Raw genomic sequence first — 22,753 nt, 5'->3', positions numbered from 1 at the left:
GTTGTATCTCGAGATACAATAAGCCGCTACAGGGAATTTCATTCATTCAAAAAAGATTATCATCTAACCGAAAGACATGCAAAGATATCTCCGGACGCTTAAATAATAATGCTTTAATGTATGATAGGAAAATACCCATTTAACACCTCCCAAGGATCCTGCAAAAAAACACATGAAAAAAGAAGAAGATAAGTTCATATACAAAATTATATAAGTTAAAAATTATAAAGGATAATATATCCAATAATTAAGTATTATAGAAGTGTGTGTTTATATTTCTGAAGTTGAAAAATTAGAATAAAGTCTAACCAAAGAAGGATCTTTGGTTAGACACTAAAATAATTAAATATATTTGATTGCTTCTTACAAGTTAAAATATACGCCATCATTTATGGCCACCCATGAATGATAAAAATTCGCCTCAATCAAGGCACAATTAACAATTAAATCATTTATAAAAAAATTATGACATCAATCAATTCAATTTAAAAGAGTCCATCACTACTTAATGTAATATCTCACCATAATATGAATTTATTACGGTCAAATAAATTTAATGAATTTAAAACATTTAGAAAATATATTTATTAGCAATTACTCGGTAAACAAAAATTCAAAAATCAGCATCAATCAAACAAGTCAAATAAAATTCAAAAATTAGCACAAATTAAGCAAGTCAACTAGAGATTTAATATAGCTAAAAATAAATACATCATTTACTACTATTAAAGCCAATTAAATAAAATAAAAAATGGCACCAATTATACCAAACAAACCTTAAATTTTGCAAAAGAATTATTCAATAATATATTATTTCAAAATCACAGTAAGTGATAACACCATCTCATCGACATTGAAGCACTTTTGTCACCAACAGTAACGATATACAAACTCTAACTCTTACAAACTCAAATAACACAATTGCAAATAAACTTGACGAACTATACCAACCAACCAACATTGACTAAATTTTTTCACACATTTCATTGGAGAAATTAGAAGAAAAAGAAACAACAAGTAATCACAAAACCAATCAAATATTAATAAAAACAAATAATAATATTAAGGTGTAAACTAGCAAGAGTTAGTGCACAAGAACCTTAAACTTTTAAACAAGAAATAATCCTTCAACAGACTATGACGATTAACCAAAACAACTATAGTACTAGTCTTCAACATCTCATAACAAAATGATCGAGAAAAAATAACAAGCAGCAGATACATGAATTCAAGATTGTCAAAATTCACATCTACATCTAACACTTATAAACATAAAACCCAACAAAATCAATATAATAATAAATCTTCAAAAGTTTAAAATAGCGTACCTTGATTGTGGTGTAAATACACACAAAAAACATTCATAAAATGACAAAAGGCTAAAGAAAAACATGTTAAAACATCGATCAATAATCATGTAGCAATATCTTCTGGTAATCATATTCTCCATGTTCCGATGAATTGAATCTCGGATCCAACGTCTTTGTTTCCCGCTGCAAAAGTATATTACTTTTGATGAGGCCAGCATCTTTGTTCTTTAGTTATTCATCTTCTCATACTAGAAAACGAGAATTGGTTATACAAAACTTATCATAAATTGTAGAATGAATTAGAGATTCATAGTCGAATTGATATTATAAACAATAAATTGATGATTTTGTTTTTTTAAAGTTAACAAGAGATTAGTTAGAAATCTTTTAATAAATCAAATTTTTTTTTTAAATTTGTGACTGTAATTTAATTCAAAATTCAATGTACAGCAAGTCGTTTTGACAGACACGAGCAGAAGAGATAAAATAGTGAGCGGGAGAAGACAGTGTAAACTCCGATGGCGGTGGCATCGGTAAGCTTGGCGGCACAGCTACAATCTCCGCCGTCAATCCGCCCACTTCATTGCCGCAGCTTATATTCAACTTCAAACGGCCACAGCAGTTTCAAATCGAAGCCGCCATTTCCACCTCAAAAACATGTACTAGTAGCACCGGTAAGAAGAAGAGGAATAACGGTGGGTGGTGCAATGCTAAATTTAAATTCGGGGGGACCTTTAATTTCACCACAAGATCATTGGGGTATATGGGCTGCTCTCTTTGCCACCGCTACTTTTGGCTTATGGTATTTACTCACTCTCTCCATTTTTTTGTTATTCAGTGTCTGATAGATATGCTAGAAAGTATATGATATTGCTATATTATTAAACGATTTTTTGTGCCAAGGAATTTGCAATTGAATGCATAATTTAAAGTGACACCAGTGACCTCTATAAATATTAACATATTTAGCACACAAACTTACAATTAGTGATGTTTATAATGTACTGCTGAGACTTATGATTTGTTGGACTTTGAGTTTTGATGCTGATTTATAGTACAACCTATCAGGTTATTCGCTATAATGTGACTGTTAATGCGATATTTGGTTTGAGAGAATATATTGGAAAAGTAAATGATAGAAAAATTAAAAGCAAATATAGCGAGAGACAAAAAATGAGTGAGTGCAAGTTTTGAAAAGGTTAGTGAATAACACGAGTAGAAGTTGAAATGAAGCGTTTATCTACTCATTTGTGGGATTAATTTTTTGTTTTTTTATTTAGTTTAAATTTTTATGAATGGAATGAGGTCATGAAATAATGAATATTAACGTACAAAATAGTCCAATTTAGTTGAGCGGTAGGGTTATAAGTCTATTAGCGAAACATAGACAATATATACGGAGAGTTTTGGGCCTTAGACGACCATCTCCATCCCAACTCTATAAATGTACTATTACCTCATTTTAGTATAAAAAGGAACTCAGCACAACTCCAGAAGTTGCACAAATTGGCTTGACACCACATCTGGTGGAGAACCAAATTGTTGTGTAACTTATAAATTTAATCCCATCATTACTCTTACATACCTTAACTAAAACAGTTTCATTCCTTTTGTGCTTTAAACTACAAAATAATCCTTTTAGTATGAACAATTCCTTTTGATGTGTTATTTGGCGTAAATGAGTTGGGATTAATTATGAATATAGTGTAATTTCTACACCATTTTGGTGAAAAGTCACACAAATATAGTGTAACGGGTTGGAGATGCTTGGTGTCCTTGGCAAGTGTTTATAAAGTCATTATATTTGCCAGTGTACCACTGTAATTTTATAGCATGAAGTCTTACTCGTGAACTGCTGAAGGTCACCCTCCGGCTCATTATTCTCTTATTTGTATATTACTTGTTATAAATTACTTATTTTTGTGACCAAAGTTCTCAAACAAAGTAAATTATGTCTCAGGTGTTTTTTTGGGTGTATTACAGGCTTAAAGATCTGATCTTGTTTGTTTATATTTCCTATGGGGATGTTAGGATTGCATGAGCACCTTAAATTCAATATTACTTGATGATACTTTCATCAGTTGTATTGCGAAAACTGATAAATTAAAATTTAAATGTGTAATTTTGGGATCGAAGGTCGGAGAGAACCAAGATTGGGAGTATGATTAGTGCTGCATTGGTCACCATCTTGGTTGGAATTGCTGCAAGTAATTTGGGAGTAATTCCTTACGAGGCGCCTGCATACTCAGTTGTGTTTCAATATCTTCTACCTTTGACAATTCCATTGTTGTTGTTTAGAGCAGATATGTGGAACGTAATACACTCAACAGGGACACTGTTTTCTGCCTTCTTGCTTGGATCAGGTCATAGTCTCATACTTGCATTGCTCTCAAACTTTGAGAAGGCTGTATCTAGTCTCTTTTTTTCTATTGGAAACTTCTCTTACTTCATGATATATAATTGTTTTTATCTTTAGTTTAACTGTGTTTATATATCTGACATGGAATTCTCTTCAGCGTTGTGCTGCTTTGGCTAATTAAGTTGTAGAGAAGTCCATCGGTACAAGTACCTTATGCAAAGTTCCTCATTGCTTCATGATGTTGTGCTTGTCCACAGGACCACTAATGTTTAAAATGGCATGAAATAAGCTTTTTGGGTGGGGGAAATAAAAAAACGTTATTCGGGTTTGACTTTTAAGATATAAAGTTCAAAATCTTGGTATTGTATGTTCTGTAACTTGTGTGGGAACTTATTCTAATTTTATAATAAGGAAAAGGCTTGTTCTCTTTTGAAAATTTCTAAATCAACTTGAAGGTGCTTTGTGCTTTTTTTAAACTTATTAAGTACAGGTTACTTTCACTTTAGCATGTCTTTATGTCATTTTTAGGTTAGCTGATCAATTGGATGGTGTTGCAGATTCTGATTAGAGGTATGTTAGACTCATGGTTTTTGTGATGAAGTAAAGAGTGAAAGTTTGATAAATTTGAACTATGTGAGGCGCGAGCAACTCTAGTTTAATGTGAAAGAAGTTATAAATCACTGTTTGTTTTTGTACCGTAAGTAAACATGTTATTCCATCATGCCTAAAGAAGAGTGACATGACCATAGACATAGATGCTTTTTAATCCGATTCCTATCTAGGCACTAAATCTAATTCCATAAAATACTAATTTGCATGTATAATATATCTATTTGCTTTCTTATTACTTATTTTGACTCTAAATTGCACAAGCAGCGAAAGAAATCCCACTGGCGTAAAAAGCTTGAGGCTTCTCTCTTTCTCTTTGGCAACACACGAACACAATATATGTACATTACATTTAATTGAAGAGTCATTTGCTTGATAGTATTTATTTAGATAAAATGTGTGGCATAGAAAGGGTGGTTTACTTCGTAGGAAGTAGTATATTCATTTTATTGTTTTGCATTATGATCCCGTGACAGTAGCGACAGTAATTGGAACTCTAGTGGCGTTCCTGTTGGTGCCTATGCGGTCACTTGGTCAAGATGCTTGGAAAATAGCTGCATGTCTGATGGGTAGTTACATCGGTGGAGGTATTTTGTTAATAAATGAAGTTCTGTAATAAATGTTTGCCAGTTGGCCTGTTTCAGCTTGGGTATATTTACAGCTTTGTAAATTTCGTTAACATTTATCTGAGATTCTGATAAAACCTCCCTCAGCTACCTACCTCGCCCGTCCTCCCCTTTGTAAGTAGAAAGCCAAAGGGAGTTAAGAGTAGTTGAAGATAAAAACAAATGCTCCTCTATTTCTCTTGTTTTATGTAGTTTGCAGTTGTCAATTTCTTTTTTGCTCAGAATGTTTTTTTTTTTCAGTTCATCACCATTAGAACTTTGGTTATCCTTTTGATGGTTGCAGCGGTTAATTATATTGCAATTGGAGAAGCACTTAAAGTTTCACCATCTGTGCTGGCAGCTGGTGTAGCTGCTGACAATGTTATCTGTGCCATATATTTTGTTATACTATTTATGCTAGCCTCCAAAATACCTGCAGAGCCTCCTTCGTCCAATGGTATGTATATTCACGCCATTGAATTATGTGAGATTCTGATGGATCTCACACAAGCTTGTGCACAGTAGTGGAACCAGTATATAAATTGACCCAGGGCTTAATTATATTATTATAATTATATTACTGATATCTTATGATCAACTGGGTCTCGAGGTAAATTTTTAAGTAATTTTTAACATAACATGATGATAAAAGTAAAAATTTCACATAACATGACGCTAAAAGTAAAAAATTTCATTAACAGTCACAGTTGAATTTGACATTGTTGAAGACTGCATTGGGTTATATTAATGATATCATGAACAGCTTGGAATCAAACAAATATTCTCAAGCTGTATATATAGAGTACTTTAAATGAGTAGAAATCTGAAGGTCAGTATGATTTTATTAAATCATATAAAAATATGTTATAATTAGAAATATGGTAAATGCAACCCTTTTTCCATGTTCTTCAAAACCCAAAGTACTTGCATAAATTCTGGGTCTGTCACTGACATACAGCATCATATAATGTCAGATGGTGCTGCCACAGAGTGGACTTCTGGAAGCAACCTTCCTGTTCTTCAGTCTGCTGCTGCAATTGCTATTTCTATGGCCCTCTGCAAATCTGCTATGTGGATGTCCAAATTACTTGGTGTTCAAGGAGGCATTCTGCCAATAGTTACAGCACTTGTTGTGATTCTCGCAACTTTGCTTCCTACACAATTTGCTTACATTGCACCTGCTGGTGATGCTATTGCTGTAGTGTTGATGCAGGTACCATCTTTTATTATTTCCCTCTATTCCACTAGTCCAATATTTTTAAGTTTTTTTTAACATATATTCATAAAATCTTGATTGTAAGATGCATACATCGAATTTGAAATTTAGAAAATTTATTCTCAGTTGCAAATCTTCCTTTAATCAAATAAAATCTCATGATTTCAATTTTGGAAGTTTGTAAATGAATTGTATTAAAACATGTCTGAGATTATTTTTTTGGAACAGAATGAGTATTTAATATATTATTCAACTGATTCCCTGATTGTCCAAATCTTACACGATTTATTAGTTGCACTTCTGATATAATTGGTAATTGTGTATACCTATCAATATAGTTGTTAGTACTACATGAAGAAAATAGTTTTTAGATGATTATTACAGTCGTATAGGTAAATTATCAATGATCAGGAACTTGTTGAGAACCTTGAAATTTCATATCAACTTGTTTCCATTGTTGATTTTAAATCTCATTTTTAATTAATATTAGTATTACTAAGCGATGGACATCAAGAATATGAATATGACATTCTTGCCACAGTTTACTCTAATCATTATCTCTTCACTAGTTAATTATCAGGGAATTTGCGCAGCTGATGAGATGTCAACCTTATTTTTAATTGTTCAGAGCAGATTCATTCACTAGGAATGAACATGCGCAACAGCTTTCACATAATATGAGCTCATAATGTTTATGTACCACATTATCTCAATTTTTTATTATTTCATCTCTTTCATTATTTGTTTTTCTTTCAGTGTGATGGGTTGTTGAAGGTCATTCTATGACAAAGATATTTCAGTTGTAGGCATTGGCATATTCGTTCTTTTTTATTTATTTGATAATCGAACACACTCACGCAAGAGGCCTTTAATATTAGCATATCCACCCTCATATCTATGAATAAATCCATGATAGCTTGCTACTTGTCGCTGAATGATCAGGTACTTTTATTTGTACCGGCCCATTATATTTACATTAAAAAATTTATCACTCTTTTGACCTATACCAAGAGAACAATTAGGGATTTTATTTCTTTAGATTCCTTGTTTTGCAGAAATTATTTTTCAGACTTTGTCCTAAACGGCTTTTGTTGCCCATTGTTTAACTGCTGCTATCTACTGAACCATAAATTAAAATGAACTTTGTGCAAGATTAGAATTCCGATGTTAGAATTTTGGCTGGATGAACTTGGAAGTTTTGTAGCTAATTGTATGCCCTTTTGTCCAATGTTTTTGCAAATTGGTTCATATGCCTTATTTGTTTACTAGGTATTTTTTGCTGTGCTTGGTGCGAGTGGTAGCATCTGGAATGTCATTAACACAGCACCTAGCATCTTCGTGTTTGCACTCATTCAAGTAACTGTCCACCTGCTTGTAATCCTTGGATTAGGAAAGCTCTTCCAATTGGACCTAAAATTATTACTACTGGCTTCCAATGCTAACATTGGAGGTCCTACGACAGCATGCGGAATGGCTACAGCCAAAGGATGGGGTTCTTTAGTTGTCCCCGGAATTCTGGTTGGTATATTTGGAGTTTCTCTTGCTACATTGTTTGGCATCAGTTTTGGCTTATTGGTGCTTAAAAACATGTGATACTGAAACAACATGTATATTACACCGTGATTCAAGTGAGAACAGTTTTGTAGTTATTTTTTTTATGTTATATAAATAATAGTGTTCTCGGTGTTCTCACGCTAAAACGCGTTAGCGCGCCCCATGTACATTATGTCACTTGTATGATTTTATAATAATTCATATATATACAAAATAATATTAAGAGAATACACACTTGTGTGCAAACTGCAAAGGCAACTCAAAAACTGGAACAAACTAGCAATTAGTCAATGAAATGCAAGCATACCAGATTCTAGAGATGGAGTCTGTACTGTACCAGGTAAACTGTACTTCCTTGTGTAGTGTACTTGACTTTTTGAACCAAAAGTCAACTGTACTAGCATGGTAGCCATTGCCAAATCTGTACTACATTCTGATATCATCTGCGGAGTACTTGTTATTATCCAGGATAAGAATTTGAATTACAATATTTATGTGATAGACAGATAGAATATGCTTCTTACTTCTTGTACACTAATGCATGTGGCATTTCACATCATTTTTTTTTAATTTTCTTATTCCCTTTAGCTAAAGTCGTTTGGTTGGGGCTTTCCTGGTATCAGGTATGGGTTTTGTTCATTCCAACCCCATACCTGATTTTTGGTTGCAAATTTTCTTTCACCAAACCCATTCCTCAAACCCACAAGGTATGAGATTTTCATACCTAAAGGGGGAGGTGGGTATGAAACATGGGTTTTAGGAATCAAATTATTTTTCTTTTATTTTCATTACTATATATATCGTTTCATGTAAAATATTAATACAAAATGAAATTAATGACTCAAAAATGTATGTAGATATTGATTTAATGAAATTTTAAATTAATTACAATTAATAACTCATAAATATTATAATTCAACCCTATTCATTCTACTTCTCAACCAAACACAAATGATACCTCAAACCCATACCATCTTAACCCGATTCCTCATTCCAACCCCATACCCCCTCTCCAACCAAACGACCCTTTATAGTTTTTATTTATATAAGAGGTTATGTCACATGCGGGAATATAAGAGGGTCAGATATCATTTTTATGTTCAGAAAAGTGATTAAGGACTATTTTATTGAGGAAAATTTATTTTGATAACCGCTTGATGAATTAAGATAATATGACTACCGTATAACAGACTTAAATTTTCACCATGCTAAAATGAAAAAATGAATAAAACTATACCACTAATGTATACATTACTCTTCTGCTACATTACAAAGTTAATATAACTGACTCTTCTTGATCATGAAGAGCAACATAAAGACCGACTAATTTTGAACTTCTTTTCACTCTTTACCTCTGATGATGCATAAAAAATTACATTCTGAATGTTATAAATAGCCAACACGTACAAGGCTGAGGTATCAACTGCATTTGGAAAGCCTAGTGCTTAATTGGATCTTCCAACTCTCTGAAGAGCTTCTTCAAAACTAAGAGCTATGTTGAAACTTGCAACTGCAACAATGAGGATGTTATTCCTTATTTTGTTTCTGGGGTGGCTCTTTGCTTGGGTTATGCTGCCAACAAAGCTTTACAAGAACACATGGACTCCCAGGCTGAAAGCCAAGCTCAACTCTACTTACTTCAGAGAGCAAGGTCACTACAGTCTCTCTCTCTGTGTGTGTGTGATCTTTTTAATTGTTATAGGTTCTTAAGTCTAAACAATCTCAAAATGTTTCAGGTACAAATCTTCTGCTATTCACATTCCCCATAATGTTTATAGCTGCTTTTGGAGGAATTTATATTCATTGGCAGAAGATATCTAAGAAGTCTGGTTCTGAAAGGTGAGTATATGCATGGCTCAAGGAGTCACACTGCTCCTTGCATGTCTCACAAGCTAGTGATTTTATTTATAATCCAATGTTTTCTACTGACAGGAGCGCGAAGAAAAGCAGCCGTCTGTCCTTCTTGAAACGTCCAGTCCTCGTGATGGCTCCTCTGGGAATAGTCAGCATGATGGAGCTCATATTTGCACTCATGTTTCTTGTGCTTATGGTCTGGTCTCTTGCCAATTATTTGTATGTCAGCTTTGGTAGCCTTCATATGCATAAAGCTGGGGAGAAAGTGTAAGTCTCTGCATCTGTAACTGATATTATCTCATCTATGCTGCTTTTGCACTGGAAATTAAGGACTAGTTCTTGTATCTCACTGATGCTTGTTTCCCTTGAATTTGACATGACAGTTGGGAAGCCAAGTTTCGTAGTGTGTCCTTGAGACTTGGATACATCGGTAACACATGCTGGGCATTTTTGTTCTTTCCTGTCACTCGGGGTTCTACTCTTTTGCCTCTAGTCGGCCTCACATCAGAGTCTAGTATCAAATATCATATCTGGCTTGGTCATCTCTCCAATACCTTGTTCTTCGCACACAGCGTGGGCTTCTTCATCTACTGGGCCATGACTAACCAAATGGTTGAGGTATGTGATAATTCATTTCACCAAATTGTTCAGACTCCTTGTTCGTGTGATGGAAATCACTTATATACAATAAATCACTTATACTTCAGGCACTGGAGTGGAGCAGCACATACTTATCCAATGTTGCGGGAGTGATTGCATTCGCGGTGTCACTAGTCATGTGGATATTAAGCTTTCCGCAATTCAGGAGAAAGATGTATGAGCTATTCTATTATTCACATCATCTCTACATTATCTACCTCATCTTCTACATGCTGCATGTTGGAGTTGCCTATCTCTGCTTGATTCTTCCTGGAATTTTCCTGTTCCTCATTGATCGATATCTAAGATACTTACAGTCGCGAGATAATGCTATGTTGATATCAGCACGCCTATTAACTTGCGACACCATTGAACTCAACTTCTGCAAAAGCCCAGGTGAATTAATGAAGAAGCCATTTTTTTCAATTAATTTCAACATGATCTGTATCATGATTTTCTAAATATTTCTCATAATTGTTAATTTATTTTTCCAGAATTGGATTATAAACCCACTAGCATAATGTCTGTGAATGTGCCTAGCATTTCAAAGCTGCAGTGGCACCCGTTTACCATCACTTCCAACTCGAACCTGGAGCCTAATACTCTCAGTATTGTTATTAAAACCGAAGGAAGCTGGTCCCGAAAGCTTTACCGAGAGCTTTCTTCTACACCAGAGCAACTAGAGATATCTGTGGAAGGACCTTATGGTCCTACTTCATCTCATTTTCTTAGGTAATTATTCTTTCTTTTTATTAGAAGAAAAAACACCTTCGGCTCCAAGCTTTCATGATCTGGATCATAGAAACAATATTATCGTTTAATTTTATTTTGAATTGATGATTATAATTTCTTGTTCCATGCTTAGATTTGGGTTGTTGATTGTTTTACAGGCGTGAGGCTTTGGTGATGATCAGTGGAGGTAGTGGGATCACTCCTTTCATTTCCATCATCCGGGAAGTCATATATCAAAGCACACAGCAGAGCAAAATCCCAAAGCTTATCCTCGTTTGTGCTTTCAAGAATTCATCTCATCTCAGCATGCTAAACCTTCTACTACCATTATCTGCCACTCCATTAGATACTACAAAGATCCAACTCCATATAGAAGCCTACATCACTCAGGAGAATGATAATAGCGGAGAAGAATCCCAAAAACATCTCCAAACCATACGTTTTAAGCCTAATCCCATCACGGCTCCTGTCACTGCAGTGCTTGGCCCGAACAGCTGGATCTGGCTTGGCGCCATCATCACGTCTTCTTTCATCATGTTCCTTCTTCTCCTGGCCTTTGTTACTAGATACTACATTTACCCATTTGATCATTACTCTGATCCAATTGTTTACCATTACAGTTACAGAATTCTGTGGGACATGTTTTTGGTATGTGTCTGTGTTATAGTATGCAGCAGTGCTATTTTCGCGTGGCAAAAGAGACGAAATGCCAAGGAAGGGAAGCAAATCCAGCACTTGGAGATGTCCAATCCAACATCCCCTGGAGGACTGATAACAAATGATGAAGGTATGGAGCTTGAAAGCCTTCCACATCAGTCCATCGTCGAAGCTACTCAAGTGCATTATGGTTCAAGGCCTGATCTCAAGAGTAAGCAATTCATAATACTCCCTGTAGCCTTTTTCTATTTTGAGCTGATGATTGTTTATTAATTATTTGCGCATAAAAAAATAGGTATATTGTTTGGACGTAAAGAATCAGATGTCGGAGTCTTAGTTTGCGGGCCAAGGAAGATGAGGCATGAGGTTGCGAGGATCTGTTCATCTGGTTTGGCGAAAAATCTGCAGTTTGAGGCAATCAGTTTCAACTGGTGATGATGAATACTTCTCACAATACATTTGCTGTATCAGTTGTTCGTTGTGCATAAACAGCTACACTTATTCGCGTCCTGTAGACTTGTAGTCCATACGTAAATTTGTCAAAATAACACTGTCTGTTAATAGCTTCATGATTGAATTTCTCATTCTTGTTTGAATTTTAGGCAGTGGGTTTACTTTAAAGATTTTTGCTTTTACTTCACTTATAAACCTCTGAAAGTGTTGCACCACTTTCGGCTTATGGTACCAGACTTTCTTTAGACAAAAGGCAAGCAAATTGTTTGACTAATGCCATATTGTTTCAAGTGTGAGTACTTGACCTGAGAAACTAGCAAGAATATAAAACTCAAGATATAACTGAACTTGAAACTTCATTGATCAGGTTTTATTTAACACATGAAGGTCCAATTTAGACCCAGAAGCAAGAAATACTCTTGTATTACCCAATCTAATCATCTTCACCGAAGAATCTATTGCATCACTGCAGAACAAACAAGAAATTCAGCTTTGCTGGAACAAATTGCTAAATTTACATGCCACGCAAGCTTGGAAGAACAGATCGGGATCTCTTTGATTCTCAATATCTAGCAGGGAGGAAGGTCTTTAGGTGGTGGTAGGATAGATTCGTCTACGGACTTTCCATTTTCAACCACAAAAGCCATCTTCAAACCCCACATTGTGTGGAGTTCCAAGTGACAATGCATGAACCAAACACCTAAAATGAACAAAACAAATCCGCAATATTAGTTCAGACCTTCATCTAGAAGTTCTAGACCCAATGTATATATTTTTGTGCTATATAAATTACCTGGATTATCAGCTCTGAACCTGATAGCTGTCCAACCTCCAGTAGGAACACCAACAGTATTTCTCTCAGGGGGATCAACCAAATTGAACTTGGCAGGGTCTTTCTTGGGGTTAAAGTTTCCTACCCCACTTCCCATGACAAAGAAGTTGAAGCCATGGAGATGGAAAGGGTGAGACTCAACTGTGAGGAGATTCGTGTCTTGCAACACCAATTCCACAGTAGAATTGAACTTTAGCTTACTTAACCTGGTGCCCAAAGTAGTCCCAAGATTAGCTGTGAGTGGTGCACCCGTATAGTTAAAAGGGGCCAAGGGACGGTCAGGAAAATCGGTCCTAAACACACCAGGGATGTTGAAATAATGAGCTTGCAGGAGTCCAGTCTTTGGCATCACAAAGGTTATGTTGTTCAGGGATGCTGTTAATTGTGTTCCATTCTGGCAGGTGGGGCAGGCATTTTGTCCGAGACCAACGGTATAAAAAAGATGGCGATCAACTTGAAGGGGAACGTTTGCAGGAAACTGTGGAGTGTTTAGGCTTTTGAGTTTGCTGCTATATGTTAGTGCAAAGTTAGTATTGTTAGGAGCTGGAAGTTGAGGCAAGGTAGGAAGCACACTGTTGGGAATTCCTTTATATTGCAAGATTGCTGTGGCAGTTTTGTTGTCAACAGGTACTGGTGCATCCATGAAAGGCCTTGCTGCCATGAAATAACGGCCTGGAGATTGGTCAGCTTTCACTAGTACATTTGTGGTCTGGCCAGGTGCAATGAGGATGGCATTCGTCGTGAAGGGCTTTGTGTAAACAGCATCAATCTCTACTACTGTCAGGGTGTGACCAGCAATAGCAAAAAAGAGCTCATCGTTGAGTGCAGCGTTAATGATCCTTAAAAGGTATGTTCTCCCTGACTCAACTTCCATCGCAAAAGTATCTACATATCCAAAAAAAACACATTAACATAACTACAAGAGATTGTCAGAGTACGAGAGAGTATCTGTGAGCGCGTTCATTTCATTTTGAACTTACGTTTCTCAGAACAAGGGAAAAGGGGTCCTGGTTTTCCATTGATGGTATGAGCATCAGACATTTGTGGTGGCAATCCCAACTTATTGCCTTGCTTAACAATTGTTTCTACATCATCATTCCACCATTCTCCTGCACGCACATAAAATTTTAGTCATCTTCCCGAATCTTGAAATTTCAAGGAACTGAGATGAATATGTCAAATGCACAAGTCATAACCAACCCAAAACTATGTTAGCTTCGCGATAAGGCTGGGGGAATGGAAATGGAGTTCCTTCCTTAGGCATAATAACAATGGCACCGTAAACAGTTGCTCTTAGCCACAAAATATGTGCATGCCACCAAAGGGTTCCCCTTTGGCCTGTAACAGTGATATTGTAAGTGTAGCTGTTCCCTGTTTGGATCGGACACTGTGTTATATATGCCGGTCCATCAGCCCATCCATTGCGGAACTGCTTCAGACCATGCCTGCAGTCATGTTCACATCATAATTAATCAACTCAATGAGCCAAAACCATGCATAAACAGATAAAATTGTATACTAATTATGTATACCAATGGATGGACATGTTGTATTGTGCATGATTCGTGACGTTTATAAGAATCTGATCTCCTTCTCTGGCGTATACAGTAGGCCCTGGAAACAAACCATTTACTGTAACAATTGGTTTTGCATGGCACAATCTGCTCACATTCTTCACTTGAACCTGTTGAGCATCACATTCAACAAATTTGAGATCAGCCTGAACTAATAATTATATGCAACAGAGATATCGATGGTACTATTAGCTACTGCACTGACATCAAACTGATACGTCTTCAATGCGGATTCAGCTAACAGAGAAGCCGCAATGCAGCTAACGAATAGAAAGAGTAGAGCACGCGACAGTCTAAAACAAAGGGCCATTTCTTTCGTTTATGCTGCTGATAATTTGCCGAGGAAATCCTCAGGGAGAAGATTTTGCTTCAACTGTGTGTGTGTGTGTGTGATATGGGATTGCAGGGCTTGATTTATATAGCAAGTTTAGATTATAAATTGTTATGAGTTGAGAGAAAGCAGAGTATTAGGTAAAACATAGGCAAAAAGTGGAAGCTTGCTGTGTTGCAAGACTTGAACAAAGCTTGAAAGCAAGTGCTGTTCTTGGACGTTGAGATATCCAAGTACATTCTGTTGGCTAGAAATCCATTTATTTGCAACGTTTTCTGCTGGAGCTACCTCGAGTACAATATAAATAAACCGTTCAATGCAAGACTAGGACAATTATAATATATTACTCCCTCCGTTCCTAAATAATAGTCGCTTTGACTTTTTGCACGTATTTTGAGGTGCAATAAAAACATATTTCTACACATTATTTTCCAAAATTTCTTTTTTTGAATAAAAATATAGATGTCAAACTTTTATTCAGAAAAAAAAAATTTGAAAAATAATATATAAAAATATATTTTTTGTACACCTCAAATTACGTGCACAAAGTCAAAGCGACTATTATTTAGGAACGGAGGGAGTACTATATTAGTTGTAAAAAAGAACAGTGATAAATAATTAAATTATTTACATTTAAGTTTGCGGAAAATATCCAAGGCACTGAACTTGATGAAAATCTCATTCATACGCTTCAGCTGGTTAAATTGCACTCCCCAGGTAAAGTAAAGATGAACTGGTAGAATATGTAGAAGACGGTCAATATATTACATGAGTAACAATTTTTTTTTGACAGAAATTTAACAATTTTTAAATTTTTTTTTATAAATTTCTTCTAAATAAAAATTTAATATCTAAATATTTAGAAAAAAATAAATTATAAAATTATATTTTTGTATGCATCTTAAAATACGTATCAAGTAATAAAAAAATTATAAATAAATGTGATTAAAATAACCGCAAATACAGAACTCCTGTGTACCTATCAGCCATATGGAGTAGCTTTTAAGCGTAAACTTTCTGTATACAACTTGAATCCCTACCTATATAGATAGAGAGGTATCTGATTTAAAATTTTTGTTTTTTCTTTTTTATCAGTACAGATGATAATTTATTAAAATACTCATATACCCTTAAAAAATGTTGTAATGATGGGATAAGAAAATACTAACATGATACTCCCTCCGTCTTAATTTATAAGTCCATTTTGGAATAAACACGCATATTAAGAAAAAAATTAGTTAGATAGAATCTTTTCTCATGTATCATTAATTAGTGCATTGATAAGTGAGAATATAGTTGAGTTTCAAAAAAATCACAATAAATATAGGGATCTAGTGCATTGAGAAATGAGAATAATGTTGAGTTTCAAAAAAATCACAATTAATATGTAGATAAATTTGTATTGAAAGAAGAGAATGACAAGTATTTTGGGACAGATTTTTTTTTCAAAATAGACCTATAAATTGAGACGGAGGGAGTAACACATTTGTTAGCCTGCATCAAGTACAAAAAGCAGACCTACTAGCCCTTGGCAACATTATCTCGCCTTGCTCTTTTTCCTGCATCTCGAGCATAATATTGTGGCAACTTTTTGGCATCACTTCAGACTCCGAACATCAAGTATCATATATTGCTCGTCGTACTATCACGACCCTCAGTTACTTCATGTAGCATGCTGCATCATCTACTGGGCTGATTCACCCAAAGCTGTAGGAGCTTTATATAGTTCTACGCATGCAGATGCTGAAGGTGAGAACGGAAATCTCCAGGCTCCTCCCATTTTCCTAGTGACGGATTCTAAAAGAACAGTAGATCTCTCATTGCAAGGGGCTTATTTTACCAGTTTCAGGCACTGTATATAATGTCTTGTCATATGCATAATGCATGGGGAAAAGGTAAAACACAAAATAACATGGTGGTTCCAATATAATATGTACTATAACATTAGGCTTACTTATCAGGACGCATTGAAGTAAAAATAATTCAAAATTAAGAAGAGCCAGAAGGTTGAAAATAGCTGAAATTTCATAGCTACTCAGTGAAATTATGGATTTGTATAGTGCCAATGTTATCACACAGGAAACTATGACACATGACTAAGGAAACAAAAGGATGAGCTATAGAATCAATTTAAGAAACTAAGGAAAAAAGCAAAACTAAATTGTACCATTTCTAAGGGCAGAGGCAGCTGGAATTAGGCAGGAAGAATAAAATATATATACTTCCTCCCAAACCAACACCTCAGATCCATTTCAAAACTCCTAAGTGCTGATTCACTTGTAATTGAAAAAAAAAAGTATGAGTATTCAAATACAAAGGTCATGTTATTCTTCCCTGGTTGCAGCATCCTCGCTAAAATCCAGCTGCCCAGCAAATAAAGCACCAGCACCCATATCATCACCGCTTTTAAATCTCAAACCTCTCTCTTCTCCAGCACCATTTCTAGGTATATCCCTTTTAATAGCATGCTCAAGATTGTCATCATTAGCATTGCAATCATTTGCATTATAGCGGAATTTCCCTACAGTGCCACCAGTATCACAATGCCTTACTTGATGCTTTATCTCATATCTGTCATCATGGTTGCTTTTCTCATCAATGTTTACTTCAAGTTCAGGTTCCCTTCTGCTGGAAACCTGTTGAAATCTTCCATGATGTATATTGGCTTGGAAGATACCATCCGACCTCTTTCCAAAATAGCCCTTATATTCCATCCTCTGCCTCCCACCTCTAAACTCTCTGAAAGGTGACCTTTTGTCCCTGAAATGGTTGTCAGTGTAGTTTCTATCATTAATCCATCTGGAGTTGCTATGAGGGGACACTCTACTTTTTGGTGGAGACATGTAAATTTCTTTATTATCAACCCGATAAGTGTTCCTAAAGGGAAACCCTATTTTTTCGCTTCTAGAATCAGACCTGAAATCTGGATTACGCCTCCGTGTATTCATGTTACAATCTCTCTGTGAACTCCAGGCAACTAGAGAGCGCGTTGGAGATTGTGAGCAGGAGTTTCTACGCATAAAATTGCCACTACCGTAGTAGGGAGAAAACCCCTTTTCTCTCCCGAAATACGGTTCTCTACGGATACGACACCGAGCAGCGTCATTAGGAGGTATATCTTCAGAGTACTCAGGTTTAGGTATTCTCCTGATCCCTTGAGTATATTGTCCCCACCTGCCTCTACTCTTATCTTGGTCTATACCTCGAACTGGTGGTATCTCTCTCTGGACAACATAAGAATCCTCCCTGTTAGCTGGTGATCTCCTCCCCATGGAAGACTGGCGACGGCCAATATTTGATGAATAAATTATTGATCGCCTGTCATCTTCATATTTAGGTTCACCAATTCTGGTGGCAAAACAAGCAGTTAAATCTCTGGGCCTGGAATAGGCATGACCCTCTGGGCCATGGTAACGGTTTCTTGTGCCTCGGTAGCTAGTTGGGCAATCAACCCGTTGACCATCTGTCTCATTTCTCCCAGCAGAAGGTTTATATGAGAATCTGCCCCTTCCCCTGGATTTTTCTAGAAAAGATCCCCTCTCAGCTCTAGAATTTGAGTAATTAGAGTTGTCAAATCTGACAAGGATAAATTAGCAGTAATTAGATTTAGGAAAAGAATCCACACAAAAAGAATTAACAATAAACTAAAAAAAAATATATGTGAAGTGAAAATCCACTCTAACCTGTTCCTATGTACGCCTAGATAACTTTTCTTTTCTACAGAATCAAAAGGTGAAGGTCCTTTGCTAAAAGATAATTGGTTACCCCTGAATGTCCTTGTCCCAGATTCACCAGCATATAAACTTTTGTCATCATAACCATTAACTTTACCTTCTGCAAAATGTTTATTGTACCAGTTCCCACCAAATGTTTTAGCCTCCGTGAAAGCTAAATGTCTATCATCCCGAAAGTTGCCACCAAAACATTGTTTAAGTGGCTTAGAATCACCAACCACGGCTACTGTGTTATCACCAACTTTTGTGATGCCATTATTATTTAATGACAAAGTTCTCTTTCTATAACTTTGATAACCATCATGACCATTCTCCACATGTGCCGAGTTAGAGTTAACAGTGTCCAAATAATCTTTATCACCATATTCTGAACCATAGTCCACGCATTCAATTTCCCCCTCTAAGTCATCATCTTCCCAAGTATATACACCCGGCTCCCTCAATTCTCCATCCTCAAATGAGGAATCATAACCAGTCTCAAATTCTGAAACGTAATTATTGTAAGCCTTCTTACTATCCTTATCATAGCAGTCACTCATATTATTATCCTGATCAAACTTGCTTGGGCAATCATATTTGACAACGAGTCCTATGGGTCCATAATTCACTGCATCATCTATTACATTACTATCAGCTGCAGACACCTTGTTGGAAAGAAGCTTCACCTCACCAACGGCAACAGATGTGCTTGAAGCAGATAAAGCTTCACTCTTGGGAGAAAGATGGGAATGATTAGTTCTATATATTTCAACCATAGGGTTTATTGCATCTGACACCTTAAAGGTAGCTGTGCTTATCACCTCCCGTTTAGGAGTCTTGCTATTGGGTGACCCGGTTGTATTCGCAAAATAATTGCAATCTTTGATTTGGGTTTCATCAATCTCAAGAGGACTAATATTTAGAAGTGGTAAATTAGGAGCAAAAATATTGAGTTTCCCAACCTCAAGACATTCTGATGACAGTTTCTCATTCTCTTCAACCTTAAATCCACATGAAATACCTCCTACTTGCTCGAGTTCACGTTTGGAAGCATACATCTTTTCTTCAAAAACATGTAAGCTTGCAGTATGTTGTACTTCTGGGCATAGATAATTACCGGATGCCTCTATACTTGTAAGAGGAAGATAAGCTATTGTATCATGAACAGGAGCATTTGAGACCTCTTTTACTCGTTCAGTTGTAGAACAATATTGCTTCATATCAGTTCCATCAGGAGACGAGCACAATTTCAATGCATCTTCATCTATGCAAGATCTGCCAACTGCAACACCAGTGCCGTCTGCAAGTTCCTTAAAGCATCCAACATCCGACAGAGCCTCTTTAAACAGTATAGATTTCTGATCTCTATCAGTATTAGCCAGGACATTTATATTGCTCTGCCCTGTATTGATTTTTTCACAATGAGTACCACCAGTGACCATTTCTGAGTAATTTATCTGACAATCAATAGGTGTAACATCACCTGGGTCTTCCCATTCTTCCATCAGAGTGTTCAGGTCCCAATGTGCACGGTTCCTAACTACACCGTCATGCACATTCTTACTAACTGCAGCAATAGTTGTTCTATCATCTTCATTTACCAACTCGTTGCCAGAGACATGGCTTGTTACAGATGATGCAATACCTTCAATAAAAGGTATAGTGGCATTAGGATAATCAACAGCTTCCACCTTTGCAAATGCTTTCAGTGCACACGTCTCCTCTAGCTTCACATCATTGTCAATGCTGCTACAGCAGGCAGTTGCAGCAAGCAGTTCAATACCAGAGAAGTCATAACTAGCATACCCTTCTTTTAGCATCTCATATTTCTTATCATTTGGAACCTCATCAACTTTGCCTTCAAATTTTGGTGCTACAAAGTTATCAGAAACCCTTTTTTTGCTGTTGTGATGAAAACCCTGTGAAAGCTGTATACCTGCACCAAAAGGTTTGATATCTACAATCTGCTCAGACTCTATGGCTTGTTGAGGAGTTTGCAGTGGAGGCAACAAAGAATCTTTGTGATCTGGAGAAAGAGTTCTCGGTGGCGGTGATGGAGGTAATGGAGGCCTGATCGAAAATCTCCTTTTCTTTATTGGAACATTAACTATTTTCTCATCAAAGTGTTGTCCAAGAACAGCAACACCAATCTGCCATTTTAGAAATTAAGATAAGCACTAAGCAGCATGCTTATAGTATACAAGACAGAACAATAATATTAAAAGATTCATACTTCCTCAGATTCAGACGAGTCCGGATCCCTTTTGCAGTTTCTGGTACCCAATTCAGCACCAACATTCAATTTTAGATCGAGAGAGTTCCTAGATCGCCTATTCTTCCAAGTCAGCTCAGGATTAATGAAGCTACTGAGTCCCAGATCGACTCTACCAAGCATGCTTGCAGATTCAGGTTCTATGCCGTCAACCAACGCTCTCCCAGGACTTTCACCGCAAGTTGCCTTCCCTTTCCTATTAATCCCAGTCATTGATGCTAGAACCCAAGAGCAACTGCAAATTCAAGTCTGCATGAAGATAACAAAGGGTCATTCTCATTCACATAAACATATGCATATTTTTTCAAGCTATGTTGCATGCCAATACTTAAAATAATCCAAACAAGACATAAACCCCCAAAACTAAATATTCCAAACCGTAATTCTGGACAAGTCGACAGATCAACAGAGATGCTCGCAGACAAAAAAAAACAGTAAACTCAGATCTGCTATTCAGTGTGCCATACAGCCAGCATTCCATCAATTACAAGTAAATGCGCACGAAATCTTCCAGCATTAATACCCCACAAAGGTAAAAGAAACAACTAATTTGCCTTCACAAGAACTTCAGAATATTTACTTTCCCCAAAATACTTTTCTTGCTTGAGAACTCAAAGTATCAACCGAATTCGAAAATCCCGATATTCGAGAGGAAAAACCTTAACAGCCTTTTTTTTCTTTCAGTTGTACACTGCATTCCACAGACGTCGTCTAAGAAAGATACTCACTCAAGGAAGATTCGTATACCAATCCAAAATAAATTAAAAACAGTAGAAATCTAACTAAAACCTCGCCTTCCACAAGATTAACAATTCCAAAACCCTACACAGAATCACCCCAATCGAAATCACAAATCCGTCATTAATCGAGTCGTAACGCATAGCAATCCAGCAATCAACAAATCATTAAAATTGAACAAATCAATAAAAAAAACCGAATTAGTGAGCAACAGTACTATAGTAATGCATCTATCTGCAGTGCGATTATGTACACTAATCCGAATGTGTTCTTCCTTTTGCATCTTTCAATACCTGTGTTTTCGATTCAAATATTAATTTGAATTCAATGGAGCTTCTTCAAGCTCGACAGATGATATCTTCTTCTTCAACTCGTCGACCGAAAGTCTATAAGATTAATGGGTTACGAAATGCTAGTGTATCGATTCTTTACGGGGCTTGTGGCCCGGGGATACAAACATATTTTTTTTTTATTTCTGGTGGGGAGACTGACTTCCGAAACTAGCCCTCATATTTCCTCGTATCCCTGTGCCCTAGCCCCTAGGTTCAACCTACATAGAGTGTCCCACGCGACACCAAGTTACAATTTCGAAAAGGGAAATTTTCATCCCATTTACAATACCAACTCACAAACGCATAACAAAACTTTTAGCTAAATTTATAATTATTAAAAATATAATATTTTTATTTGATCATATTATCACATTTTTAAATTATATATTTAAACTATATATTTAGATATTAAATATTATGTATAAACTTTTTATCCTATTTTTTTTAATTTGAACAAAAAATATAACCCACATATATATTTTGAAAAGTTTTAACATGTTCTTTCTGTCATATTCATTATAACAAATTTAGATTAACCCATATTTAATCATTACTTTTTCATTTTATTTTCTTTCTTTCCGAAACTTCTTTTTCATTTCATTCCATCAACGAAACCGAAATATATACTCACTATGTCCCTCAATTATTTATATTGGAGAACGGATATTTTCAGAACGTATTTGAAATTGCTCATTATATAATTTGATAAATTAATTTAAATTTAATTTTCTAAATAAAAATTTAATATTTAAATTTTTATACTGAATAAGAAATTGTTTTTATAAAAGATATATCTATACTATAAATATCTCTTAAAATCTGGGTGCCAAGTAGTGAAAAACAATCTTTAAATGTGTAATTTGAAAGTTAGCGTTTTGGTCTAAAATTAGAGATTCGGGTGATTTCCGCTAATAATAATGTTTAATAGTTAGTAGATTGAAATAAAGATTTGATCTCAAAACTAATTTTTATA

General features: G+C 35.8%; 4 protein-coding genes across 7 annotated transcripts; 2 read left to right on the top strand and 2 right to left on the bottom strand.

Moving 5' to 3' along the window:
- Positions 1 to 1,615: 1,615 nt before the first annotated feature.
- On the top strand, positions 1,616 to 7,885 carry LOC108214255 (uncharacterized). Of its 4 annotated transcripts, none has more exons than XM_017386174.2 (6): positions 1,620 to 2,112; positions 3,447 to 3,673; positions 4,755 to 4,865; positions 5,188 to 5,340; positions 5,858 to 6,096; positions 7,369 to 7,885. In XM_017386174.2, exons 1-6 carry the CDS (start codon positions 1,829 to 1,831, stop codon positions 7,690 to 7,692), a joined length of 1,338 nt encoding a protein of 445 aa, XP_017241663.1. In that variant the 5' UTR covers positions 1,620 to 1,828; the 3' UTR covers positions 7,693 to 7,885. The 4 variants fall into 4 exon arrangements, with proteins under 4 accessions (XP_063946694.1, XP_017241663.1, XP_017241665.1 ...); XM_017386176.2 differs by lacking the exon at positions 1,620 to 2,112 and adding an exon at positions 4,198 to 4,239 and having other exon boundaries at positions 3,535 to 3,673; XM_064090624.1 differs by lacking the exon at positions 4,755 to 4,865 and having other exon boundaries at positions 1,616 to 2,112.
- A 1,125-nt stretch (positions 7,886 to 9,010) lies between these two features.
- Positions 9,011 to 12,112, top strand: LOC108211955 (ferric reduction oxidase 4). The gene is made up of 8 exons (XM_017383682.2): positions 9,011 to 9,304; positions 9,390 to 9,492; positions 9,586 to 9,774; positions 9,891 to 10,125; positions 10,215 to 10,542; positions 10,641 to 10,878; positions 11,037 to 11,746; positions 11,831 to 12,112. Exons 1-8 carry the CDS (start codon positions 9,148 to 9,150, stop codon positions 11,968 to 11,970), a joined length of 2,100 nt encoding a protein of 699 aa, XP_017239171.1. The 5' UTR covers positions 9,011 to 9,147; the 3' UTR covers positions 11,971 to 12,112.
- A 215-nt stretch (positions 12,113 to 12,327) lies between these two features.
- Positions 12,328 to 14,858, bottom strand: LOC108215122 (laccase-11-like). Its single transcript, XM_017387474.2, has 6 exons — positions 14,600 to 14,858; positions 14,353 to 14,504; positions 14,021 to 14,265; positions 13,801 to 13,929; positions 12,782 to 13,705; positions 12,328 to 12,688 (listed from the first exon to the last, which is right to left on the bottom strand). Exons 1-6 carry the CDS (start codon positions 14,702 to 14,704, stop codon positions 12,558 to 12,560), a joined length of 1,686 nt encoding a protein of 561 aa, XP_017242963.1. The 5' UTR covers positions 14,705 to 14,858; the 3' UTR covers positions 12,328 to 12,557.
- Positions 14,859 to 16,732: 1,874 nt separating this feature from the next.
- On the bottom strand, positions 16,733 to 21,947 carry LOC108215121 (uncharacterized). The gene is made up of 4 exons (XM_017387473.2): positions 21,742 to 21,947; positions 20,672 to 20,959; positions 18,409 to 20,588; positions 16,733 to 18,301 (listed from the first exon to the last, which is right to left on the bottom strand). Exons 2-4 carry the CDS (start codon positions 20,921 to 20,923, stop codon positions 17,050 to 17,052), a joined length of 3,684 nt encoding a protein of 1,227 aa, XP_017242962.1. The 5' UTR covers positions 20,924 to 20,959; positions 21,742 to 21,947; the 3' UTR covers positions 16,733 to 17,049.
- Positions 21,948 to 22,753: the final 806 nt, after the last annotated feature.

The sequence above is a fragment of the Daucus carota genome, chromosome 3 (assembly GCF_001625215.2).
Source record: "Daucus carota subsp. sativus chromosome 3, DH1 v3.0, whole genome shotgun sequence".
Classification (NCBI taxonomy): Eukaryota; Viridiplantae; Streptophyta; class Magnoliopsida; order Apiales; family Apiaceae; genus Daucus; species Daucus carota.
The sequence above is the reverse complement of the archived record's forward strand: the minus strand, read 5'-3'. Positions and strand labels throughout refer to the sequence as shown.

Coding starts and splice junctions, on each gene's coding strand:
- LOC108214255 (XM_017386174.2), top strand. CDS start 1,829: ATGGCGGTGGCATCGGTAAGCTTGGCGGCACAGCTACAATCTCCGCCG. Junction 4,866..5,187: donor GGGTAGTTACATCGGTGGAG/GTATTTTGTTAA, acceptor TGATGGTTGCAG/CGGTTAATTATATTGCAATT. Junction 5,341..5,857: donor AGAGCCTCCTTCGTCCAATG/GTATGTATATTC, acceptor ATATAATGTCAG/ATGGTGCTGCCACAGAGTGG.
- LOC108211955 (XM_017383682.2), top strand. CDS start 9,148: ATGTTGAAACTTGCAACTGCAACAATGAGGATGTTATTCCTTATTTTG. Junction 9,493..9,585: donor AAGAAGTCTGGTTCTGAAAG/GTGAGTATATGC, acceptor TTCTACTGACAG/GAGCGCGAAGAAAAGCAGCC. Junction 10,879..11,036: donor ACTTCATCTCATTTTCTTAG/GTAATTATTCTT, acceptor ATTGTTTTACAG/GCGTGAGGCTTTGGTGATGA.
- LOC108215122 (XM_017387474.2), bottom strand. CDS start 14,704: ATGGCCCTTTGTTTTAGACTGTCGCGTGCTCTACTCTTTCTATTCGTT. Junction 14,266..14,352: donor TACAACATGTCCATCCATTG/GTATACATAATT, acceptor ACATGACTGCAG/GCATGGTCTGAAGCAGTTCC. Junction 12,689..12,781: donor GTTCAGAGCTGATAATCCAG/GTAATTTATATA, acceptor TGTTCATTTTAG/GTGTTTGGTTCATGCATTGT.
- LOC108215121 (XM_017387473.2), bottom strand. CDS start 20,923: ATGACTGGGATTAATAGGAAAGGGAAGGCAACTTGCGGTGAAAGTCCT. Junction 20,589..20,671: donor ACTCGTCTGAATCTGAGGAA/GTATGAATCTTT, acceptor CTAAAATGGCAG/ATTGGTGTTGCTGTTCTTGG. Junction 18,302..18,408: donor CTAGGCGTACATAGGAACAG/GTTAGAGTGGAT, acceptor TATCCTTGTCAG/ATTTGACAACTCTAATTACT.